At 43.1% G+C, this 11,319-nt stretch overlaps 1 protein-coding gene across 1 annotated transcript in view; it reads left to right on the forward strand.

Annotated features, from left to right (window-relative positions):
* Nucleotides 1-1,796: 1,796 nt before the first annotated feature.
* The window catches only part of LOC108552431 (proton-coupled amino acid transporter-like protein pathetic), a 54,759-nt gene continuing 45,236 nt past the window's right edge, over nucleotides 1,797-11,319 (forward strand). Inside the window, exon 1 of the mRNA XM_017906967.1 lies at nucleotides 1,797-2,962. Within this exon, the coding sequence (XP_017762456.1) occupies nucleotides 2,909-2,962 (54 nt within the window). The 5' untranslated portion in view covers nucleotides 1,797-2,908. The remainder of the gene's footprint in view (nucleotides 2,963-11,319) is intronic.

An 11,319-nucleotide genomic window follows, 5' to 3' on the forward strand; every position in this document is an offset into this window, starting at 1 on the left:
GATTCAGAGCGCAGCTAGCCAAGAAAACTGTTTTTCTCTCTTGTCGTTGAGAATAAAAGGAAAGTGACATAAATTACAGTAGAGAATTTCAGAATCAATAATTCTTGATTCTGCGCTCTTGTTATGTATTGTGTGATTTCGAAGCTATTTTCTTCCCTTTTGCCACGGATAATTTGTCATAATGAACGATCTGAACGATTCGAAGAGTACGAAAGGACAGTCGACATGACTATAGAATTGCAAAACGAGGTATAACTTATGTAGGTTTAATGTCAATATTATTTATAGTATTTCTTATTTCCAATTAATGTTGCGATAAAATTGTCATGTAATTATTTTTATTATCGATACTGTCGTTTATACGTACAGATATTAAAAGTACACCTTTTAACCTTTCTATAAATTTTTAATTCGTGTCTTTTTATTACAGGAAAACAACACAAAAAAGAATTACAATTAAACGTCTAATGGTTGCAAATTACATTTGCTGTATCATCTAGCTTCTACTTATCTTTCATTAAGAAATATAAAAGTAATGTTTACATTTGAATGTTACGCAAACAAAATTCAGTTGTCAAAGGAGAGCATTATCTATAACAAGAATATTAAAGTACGAAGTGTGATTGATTACTTTATTCTTAGAACTCCTATACTGTAAGATCGTGTTCCTTATGAGATAAAAAAGAATTAATTTTTTTTATTTCGTAGCGTAAACGAAGAAATAACGCGATCGAAGAAAAATAAGGATCCGAATGAAAAATGTATTTGCAACTAAATACTTTATTTCCAAGATTACACCTTTTCACGAAGGATCATAGACATTCTTTTCCCTACCATTAAATTTTCCATATCATTTAACGGAAAAAAAACTTGGGACATCCTCGAAACACTGGAGATAAGTATAGATATATATATATATATATATATATATATGCAAATATATACTTGGCAAAATTTCATTCTAAGTATTCCATCGATACTCCGAAACAATACTCCCACTCCTTCTCCAGGAGTTCAGGCAAACAGATCGATTGACGTTGACCGTGTCCTTTGGTTTGTTTCCAGATTCAGCAACCGCCGATTTTGCGTCGAGATTTATAGCTTAGAGACTTCCAACCTTTCCACTCGACAAAAGCCGATCTACTGGACGCTAATACGTAACGCTATGACGAATGATAGCAGAAAGGAAAAAACGTGGCGCGCGTCAGAGATTCCTAGGAAGCGTTACAGCGCCGATGCACGATCTGCCGGCATCGATATCGTTAACCTTGATCCTGTAACGGCCAAGCATCGGGCGATGCAAGACGATTATAAAGCCTGATAGGCGGATAATGATGCAGAAACGCGTTCGACGTAAATGGATTTGGCATGTGCGATGGGAGTGGCGAATGGTTTCGCAGGCGAAAAAGGAGACGGGTGAAAGAAAAAGAGGTAAAAACGAGCGTTACGCGTAGAAAGAGAGAGAGAGAGAGGAAGAGAGAGATAGCGTGGGTAGAGGGGTGAAACGGAGAGACGAGAGGGGAGAATCGTTTGGTTAGTTGATGTTGTGTGACGGAGAAGCGAGAAAGAGAAAGGTAGAGTGACGAAGATGAATAATAAGGTGAAGAGCAAAGCAAAGAAGATGAAGAAGAAGATGAAGAAGAAGACAAAGAAGAAGAAGTAGAAGACGACGACGACGATGACGACGATGACGACGATGACGACGATGACGACGATGACGACGATGACGACGATGACGACGATGACGACGATGACGACGATGACGACGATGACGACGATGACGACGACGACGACGACGACGACGACGACGGTGGAAGTGGTAGCAAAGACGCCGTCCCTGCCGATGGTGGTGGTGGTTGGTGTTGTCAGTGGAGGTGGCGAACATCGTCCAAGAACCCAGAGAAGTGAGCGTTGACCGTGATCAGGAGGGTGCAGTGGGGGTTCGAGGTTGTGGTGCACATTGGAGGGGGAAGCATAGTTACCGAGAGGAGCTTAGCCGTTAGGTCGTTCAGTGGTTCGTGGCTCTGCGTATGCCTGTATGCGTGAGCACGTATAAGCGCGTGTACGCGTGTATGGGTGACGAGGAAAGGGACGAAGGAGGTACTGTCGCGAAGAGGAGTGGGAGAAAGAGGCGACGGAACCGCGCGCTCCACGGCCTCCCACGTCGTGGATCGTCATTCCTAGCCGAGTCTTTTCGACGCTCGCGACGCTTCTCCAGCCCCAGAGACTTTACCGATCCTTTAACATTTCGTCTTCATGTACGCTTGTCCGGAAACGACACGGTCCTCCACGTCGTAACAGCGTGCCCTTGCTGGCTTCGAGTGGTGTAGCTATTCCAACGATTCAACAGTCGGCACCCGAATTTCGACACCCTACTACGTATTTCCTACCCGCTATTTACCCCCTCTCCCTGGTGGAAGCTTCGCCTATTAATTTCTCTGTCTCCCACCCTCGGAGATCCCTTTAGCCTAGTCACATCCCCCGAGAGCGACCGAGAGACACAGGCAAGGAGAAAGCGTAGTAGAAGAAAGTCAGTAAAGAAAGGAGGAGGATCAGTGCGAGCACGTCCGTTGACGGGTTCAATTCGCAATAGTTGAAAGTAACACGGTTCGTTGGTTCCCGCCGGACAAGGCTGTGTAGTACACGCGGTTCTCCTAGGATATATACCGACACGCCACCCACCATTTGTGTATGTGCCAGTCTGCCTGCACGCGTGTGGGTATCACGACGACGGTTCAGGCCACCGAAAAGTGAATTGGACGATTCGGAACAGACAGCCGGAGCAGCGACTTTGATTGTCGGTAGTTTGCGATCGACCGAGAAACTAGCTCGTTAGAGCGCGAGAATAAACGCAAACGCTTGCCAGAGGCTCTTTTTGATACACGGTCGATCGTGAGTTTTAACGAGGATGTCGCACAAGATGCAGAGCCAAGGAGGGCCGGTTCTCGGGGGCAAATTACAGGTGAGTTCCTCTACTTTCCTTCATCTTTACTTTCTCTTTCACTTTGATTTTCCCACTGTTTCCGTCTCGTCTGATCGCCGATCGATCGATCGGCTCCATAACCGCTCGCGAGTCTAACTGGAAGACAACGCGATTGTGTCCCCTGTGGGTACCCCGCGTTGCGTAACCACGTTCTATTAAAAATTCTCAGCGAAACACCGACGAACCTGGTTTATCCATGGATTAACGGTTACATCGTCGATAAGAGCGGTCATCTGATCGCGTGAGAATTAATTAAATCCCGGCGGAAGTGTGTTCAGCTGCGGCAGGCTTATAAATAGGCGTGAGACACCGCGGCAGGGGAATCGAAATTAGCATGACCGAAATCGAACTGGCGCCTCTTATTGATCTATAACGTACCAAACATCGTCGAAAATCTAATTCCCGAAAGGATCATTAGAATACTCGTCTAAATATGCTATATAGGAACAAGGAACGAAGTAGTGACAAATTCGGAATAAAGGTCTCAGTGTTTAAATTCTCTTTGAATCTAGTCTGAAGCGTCCAGTAGATAGCTCACGCGAGCAGGAAAGAACCAAGCAAGCCGACCAGGGCAGTGCGAGCAATTAAATAGCTGAATATTTGCGAAGCATCCGGCTCTAGATGCGCAAATTCGAAATCCAACAACCTAGTCTTAGACTCAGAGATATTAATCTGCCGTCGGAGTCACGGAATCGTGGGTGAGCTGCGAGATCAACAAACGTCCTGCAGATCTCACGCTATGTCCATACGTAATTGCACGCGTATGCTATTTCACAGGTCGAATTCTCTTGATCGGAAAAATAGATGAAGAAGTAAACTAGAAAACTGTGGATACGTAACGCGTTTTGCGATTCCATATTCGTCGAGGATCTCGCCTTATTGGCATGCATTCGGCTACGCAACAGCCACGTGGTCCTCTTTTTCCCTCCGCGACGTTGGTCCCGCGAATTCGAGCATCTGGCGTTACTATCGCACGAATGAAGCGTTGACTCAGCAACCAGTCATTCCAACCTGAATTAAGTGTCACGTGGAATTGATAAAAGGAGGTCGGGACGCGAAAGCAGCCGCGAAAAAGTGCGTTCCCGACGCACGTCGTCCACGCGATATCTGTCCACTGTTTTGCTAATTTCGTGACATTTTTCCCACCCCTCTCCGAGTTGTTTTCTGTTTCCGTTTCGTACGTGATTTATGCTTACTTTCCATTGTTACCCAATCGCGAGAACATCGCGGTCGCCGCGTATATCGGATGGAATTATCGAAACGCGAGAATGCTTCCGTTCCACGACGGAAATCGGATTTGTTTGTCCTCCTGGTCCTCCGTTCCATGCGCCATCGCGAATTTCCGCTGTTCTGACCGAGTTCTGACGTCGTTAAAATAGATCGAGTTCGTCATCGATAAAAATGGCGGCGGAATCGGTCGGAACGAAAATGGGGCTCGTTGCGATCCTTCGAGATCATATCGCGAGAATTAGCTGGTGCGATAGCGGTGACCTAAAAGAAATTCATTTGTAGTCGCCGGGCGTGAAGGAAACCGCGTAGGAGGGATGAGACTGTACATCAGTTTACAGTCTTTTTTTCTACATTCCTTTTAATCCGATGTAATTGAACGTCTGCATCTCTATCTTACGGTTTGCTTATTCATTTTCAGCTCTCGTGGGAAGATAAAGGTATCCTTGTATTTTTTCACGGCGATTAGACGTCGCGGTGATTTTCCATCGTATCTACTTTCGCAATCGGTCGTCGTAATCGAGTCACCTGAATCATCAAGTCCGGGAAGGGACGCGGGTTAGACTTCCAGGCTCGGGCGCCACTTTTCAATAACGCACAGGCGCGATAGGGAAGTCTGAATTTGCCGCGATAAAATAGTCGTTTATCACTTATACCTTTTTATCGCGGTATCGTATGCGTCAGTGTTTGGTCGTGTGATAGGCGACGAGTTCTTTACCAACAACTGCCATACTTTTAAAATCCCCAGATAGCCATTTTCTCCGGTGATATCAGCGTGACAGGGTTGGTTGTAAGAAAAAGTCAGTCGATCGACTGATTGATCGTAGTGAAAAAGGGAAAGGTAGAAATGTCGCGTAATGTTTGTCGATTGCTTTTGTTAGATACCTTTGATTTGGTACTCGAATCTCGATACGTCTCGAAAGATTCGTGATATCGTTGATATCGAGTTCTGTATCTAGAGTTATCGTTATTTCTCTCATTTTTCCAGCGGTTCAATGACAGTTACGTCGGTGGAACTTTCCTTTGTTTTCTTTGCTAAATCACGTTCGATAACGCGTAATTAAAAGCTCTTACGCGTAGTGAAAAAGGTATAAGATGGTTGATATAGTTAGAGATAGACGAAACGTCATGGGGGGGAACGTGTTATCATGGATCAAGCGATAAAAGGCCGCAACGAATCGGAGCGGATTTCCCGCCACTCTGTTTACTTTCTAATCTTGCGGATTCAGCGTGCTCTTGCTGCTTCGTTCTGCATTTTTACCTCGCAAGCGTGTCTGAATTCCGCCCCGAGATCTAATGTTTATCTTGATCTTGACGCGCCATGCTTCGAGCGCAATCGTGTGTGGTAATGCATCGTTCCTTTTTGGAGTGAACGACTTTTTTTTTTCACTTCGCGATAGCGAGAATTATCGTGTTCCACGATATTTGAAATTTTTCGATTCCTTTCCTTTTTCCTCCTTAGTTTGCTAAATCGGGAAATTTAGTCAAATTTTTCGTCGTGAATTTGTTAACGTTAGAAAATGAAATTTATTTACCTCGCGAATGTCTTTGGTTGCCTTGTAATGATATATTAATTCGGTATTAGAGTTATACAAGGATTTCATACGCCTCGAATTGACCGATATTTTTCTCGAAACGAACTGTTACTCTGAAATTCGTGGATTTTCGCCCAGACTTGTTTGCTCGGAGAGATTTTAAAAATAAAGAGTTTCTTTTCTCAGCGGCTTTTAAGAGAACGTGGCATTATTCTAAACACATAAATTTGCTATCCCCATGCTGTTCCTCGCGCAATTGTACATTCGTGATTTTAAACTCATCGCGTTTCTCTCCTTTCATAGACTCGACTACCAAATCGATAACCGTATTCGCTTCTTCGTATCATTACCTCAAAAATTAATCTGACCGCGAATATCAGATTTATAATTACTTCTCTGCTTGATCGACACTTGAATATTTATTTCCATGCAATATTATTTCTTCAAGGACAATGTTTACCCCAGGAGAGTAGCTATACCGATCATAAACGAACAAAACCAATTACCATTAACCAAAGAAGCGTCGTAAAAAGCAACTTAAACAAATTACAAGAACAGCAATTACAGACGACGTAGATTTCCAACAAATTTTCATATTCTGGGCTATATTTTCCTCCGTTCTCAAACCACATCGGCCATTCCACTGTAATACAGCTAAGACGTCATCAGAGCCAAAGCAGTGCGAGATAAAACGTTATCTGAGAATAAGTTGACAAACCCACGCAACCTCTTCCAAAATCTAATCTACTTTTTCGCAATATCGCTTCTTTCCGGCCCATCGACCATTCTTAGGTCCTAGAAAAAGTAGTTTCTGGAAGAAGAATAGCATCGGATGAAACTCGTCCGCGAATCCGCGACACCCTCTACCAGATTCACGCTGCAAACACGGACAAAGAGGATCTCGTTCAGCTTTTTCGTCGGACGAGTTTTTCGGAGGGTCATTTTACCCAGGCATAAGTCGAACCCGACAGATATTTCCGGCGAACGACCTTGCCCGACTATCGCCATCAACAGGCCAGAGCCCCGTTACGGAATCTCGGTTACTCGAATTACGCGTGTCAAACGAGACGTATTTTGGTAACAGCAGCCTCTGACACACGCGAGGATACGTGTTTCAGGAATTCCTGGCCTCCGTTGCTAGACCAGTTTCTGCCCAGCGAGTGCCGCGATGAAGGAACGAGACCTCACCTGCCATCGGTGACTTCTAGTTTCTACTCTGACCTCGATCGATTATCATCCAACAGTTTTCCTCGCCACTTGCCTACCGAACGTTGACTTCTGTCGACGTCGATGGGCTGGCTGATCGATGAATCGCATGGTCGTTCCATGGCTTTCCCTTGTTTGGGTTGTTCCACCGACACGCGAGGAAATCTCTGCGATCCTGCTCTATGCTCGAGTGCCTCTATCCGAGGATCACAAGCGTCTTGGAATGAGATGTAGAAGAAATCTTGCAGGGAAAATATCAAGGAATTCGAGGACGCAGTACTTTGTCATCCGTAAAAAGTATTGTACGTTACTGATGGTGCAAGTTTTCTTTTTTTGACTATATTTACATCGATTTGGAGATTTTCTTTTTTAATTTATTCAAAGTCATATCCTGTGAGTTACTAGCGACTGTATTTGATTTATATATTAACATAGTATGTGTGCGTTAATTGTTTAGATTGTCACTTGGGAATTTCATAAGGGGCTTTATCAGTGCATTTTTGGCGAGTGCTTCTTCGAGGGATTTTGGAGATTTTGTTTAGGTATTTTATGCTGTCGATTAGAATATGCTTGGCAATGATGTTCGTGTTGCAGATGTCGCACGAAGATTTTGTTTCATTTATGTTGTCGATTAGAATATGCTTGGCAATGATGTTCGTGTTGCAGATGTCGCACGAAGATTTTGTTTCGTTTTATTTTTTGATGACGAAGTTTGAAAAAATGCTAATAATAATTCAGACGTCTATTGTGGAGCAATCCTTCCTTTGGGTTTTCTGTTAAATTTTAAGCCAGATATTCTACATTGCTCGGCACAAAGACCGTATTGTCTTATTTTTAAATTTCAGTTAGATCAGTTTCTTCCTCGGAAAAGTTGCTTGGCAACAGCTTGTCCGAAACCTGTATTTTTAAGGACGTTGCATTATGAGATGTTCCTTTTATCCTTTTGTATCTCAATTTGCCTGGCTTTTAATGCCAAAACTCCTTTGTACGAACGCGAAATACGATTCATTTATATTATAGCAAATAGGTGAATGCAAACGATTGGAAATTAAATGCTTCATGGTGTTATTATCGATGGTTGGAAGACCTAAGGTGTGTAGGATGTTTTGGTAGGGTTTCGGTCTGATCATTGGGGCTGGTCAGTTGCTATCGAGTGACTTCGCGTTTGAATAAACCAGATGGTGTAGAATGTAGTTTGACTAGTAATTTTATCGGACTAATTAGCGTTTGTCAGTGTTATTTTATTAGTGTCTGATACACGGTTGTCTTTTTGTCTCCTTAATCCAGGTGATTTCGACATTTCTTTAAGCAGCTAAATAATAGGAGATAACTTCGGTAAGAATGGATTATGTAATTGATACAATGAGCTTTCATATATCTTGGTTATCATCTTTCGTCAACCATTTATCGTTCATTCGAAATAAAATAATTGAAAATTCAAAATAATATTAACAAATTCAACTGTATTAGCGAACAATCTGAGATTAGAAAGTAATGGCTAATAAATAACATGGCCAACGTGCTTGTGCCAAGTCGACATATTTTTACCAAATAGAAAGTTGTACGAATGCGAATATGCAAAAAAATTCCATTTCCTCCCAACGAGTATGAAATAGTCGACGTGATATCAAGAATTTGAATCGTGATTCACCTTTCGAGATTAGAATTGTGCTTCTTCATCAGCGTTAACGAAATTATTTGCATTTTTGCCAAATTACTCGTATTATCTTTGTCCAATCGAATTCTCGATTTTTATTTCGTACACTTTTGCGATGATAGTCATAAATAGAAACACCTTTCCTTCTTTCCAAATAGGAAATTTTTTCAGAAATTTAAATTCCTTAGAGTGCAAGGCGTTAGAATAAATCCTCCCAATTCTAAATAGGAAATAAGCAATTTTTTTCAAGGCCGTTCTACTTAGAGACTTCAAATCCTCACACCGAATAGCCTAAGAATAAATTCTCTCATTTCTAAATAGGAAATAAGCAATTTCGTTCGAGATCATTCTATTTAGAGATTTCAAATCCTTACACCGAATAGCCCGAGAATAAATTCTCTCGTTTTCAACTAGAAATTGTGAAATTTCTTTCAAGACTATTCCATTTAAAAACTTGGAATTCTCACATCGAATAGCTGAAGAATAAATCCTGCCAATTCCAAATAAGAAATAAGCAATTCTTTTTCAAGACTATCCCATTGAAAAGTTTCAAATTCTTACGCAGAATAGCTGAAGAATAAATTCTGCAGTTTCCAAACAGGAAACAAGGAATTTTTTTCGAGAGTATTCCAAGGAAAAATGTGAAATCCTTACGCGGCATATCCGAGGAATAAATTCCCCGGGGGCATAGAGAACATACAGAATGGCAGCACCTGAAGAAATTCGAGGTACACAAACAAGGGGAAAGAATCCGCTACTAGGCAGAAAAAGAGATCCGCCACTAGGTAGAGAAGAATCCGCTGCTTACATTTCCCATGTAACAGAGGATCGGCTAGCCCGTGGATGGAACAAAGGGGGCTGGGTGGGAAGACAGATTTCTCTGGCAACAGGATTTCGGAGAAACCGGCGCTCGTGCAAAAGAGCCTTTCAGCGGACCCACGGCTTCCTCCCTCCATCCTGAGTCCCCTCGTTATTCACGCGGACTCACCTCGTCCCTTTCGCCCCACTCTCGTGCCGTGCTATCTCCCGCAGAAACGTGTAAAAGGGAAAGAAGGAGGGAGAAAAAAGTGGATGGCACATAGAGGGGGAGGGGATGCATGAACGGTGGCGGTCGTCGGGCCTTCGACCCTTTTGTTTCGTAACCGAAACTAGTTTGCCGAGTGGCAGAACTCGATCCTCGAAACCGAACAAGTTTCGGTCAATTGCTGACCGACAATGACGCGTGCCTGGAAGTCATGGCGACCGGCCACAGTGCGGCGCACGCTACGTCATGGAAATTTCCTCGTCGTCGAACACCTTTTCTCCCCACCATGCTCGCTTTCGTGTTCTTTCTTGCCTTCTTCCCCTCTTTCCTTCCTGCCTCCCTCCCTCCATCATTCCCACTCTATTCCATGGTCCCCCTTCATCGCTATTCCGCCTTCCTAACCTATACGTCCTCCGTTGGTTCCCTCTTTTCCGTCGGCGCTCCTTTCGTCCCGTTTCGAAACCGCTCCATCGCTTTTTCTGCGCGTGTTTCGACCGCTAACGGATCGGTCGTCGCGTGTTTTCCGTCTTTCCCTTCCGTGAATTTAATTACCATGCGGATAGACGCACGCGCCGTCACCTTTACGTCCGCTAGGCTCGCGTCCAGTGGCCTGAAGCGGAACGTCCTTGTCTGGGAGACCTTCCTGCTGCTACAATTCGACGGCGATCGACCTGTACGTGCATGCATCGCACGTGCCGAGCAATATTCGCGGAATAACGCTAAAGAAAGTAACTGGTCGAATAGATTAACTAACGGAGCTATTCGTGGTAGCAGGTTCCTGCTACGAGGCATAATGGAGCCATTTGTTACGCTCCAGGATCACGGCCTTTTAACGTCTTCAGCTTTTAGGACAGTTCCTTTCTGTTCTTTCTTTTATATTTCTTTTTTCCCTCCATTTCGTCTATTTTTACGGCCACGTGTTTTGGATTCTTGCAAGGTTAGAGGGAAAAGAGCTTTTAGCTTCCTTTGTATGCTGGTATGGAAATGGCGACTGTTTTTTGTATGAATATCCCGAGGAGAAGATCCAGCAATTGACGAGGCGATTGTTTTGGCGAAATTGGAAGGTTTCGAATTGAGAAATTAGTAATAGTAATCCTAAATCATCAAAAAATAGAAGAAACTTACATACAGCACTGGACAAAAGTATTAGCTTAACATGGTTGTTGTGGTACAGATGCTTATAACTATTAAACAAATTGATTTAATGGTTATAAGCATTTGTACTACACAACCATGCTGTGCCAATACTTTTGTCCAGCACTGTATATATTGTCTGATTTCGTTGCTTATTTTTTAATTCGAATGTTTAATGTTAAACGCGAGATTTGTTATTCTTCGTTACAAAATTAACCCTCGTTGCGAGGATTTGAATGAATTTAAACGAAGAAACGATTATTTATAAATTGGGACGTTAAATTACTATATTAGGTTTCATAGAGAGTAATGATGGGGTACACTGTCATGTATGCTGACCTGAATTCTGGAAAGGGGTTCGTCTTTTATTCGCTATTACTTTGCTCGTCCCTAGAGACTTATCCTTGGGAGAATGTCCCAAGGTAATTTGAAATATATTTCAAGTTCTGAAACTCTCGTATGACGTTAAGTGCATTGTTTGTCATGCATCTGATGCTCGCGTACGTCTTCCATTTTCTCCTCGCAATGCTTCGGCATTCAATGTATTAGCTTC

Source organism: Eufriesea mexicana, unplaced genomic scaffold, assembly GCF_001483705.2.
Source record: "Eufriesea mexicana isolate 0111107269 unplaced genomic scaffold, ASM148370v2 scaffold6800, whole genome shotgun sequence".
NCBI classification, from domain to species: Eukaryota; Metazoa; Arthropoda; class Insecta; order Hymenoptera; family Apidae; genus Eufriesea; species Eufriesea mexicana.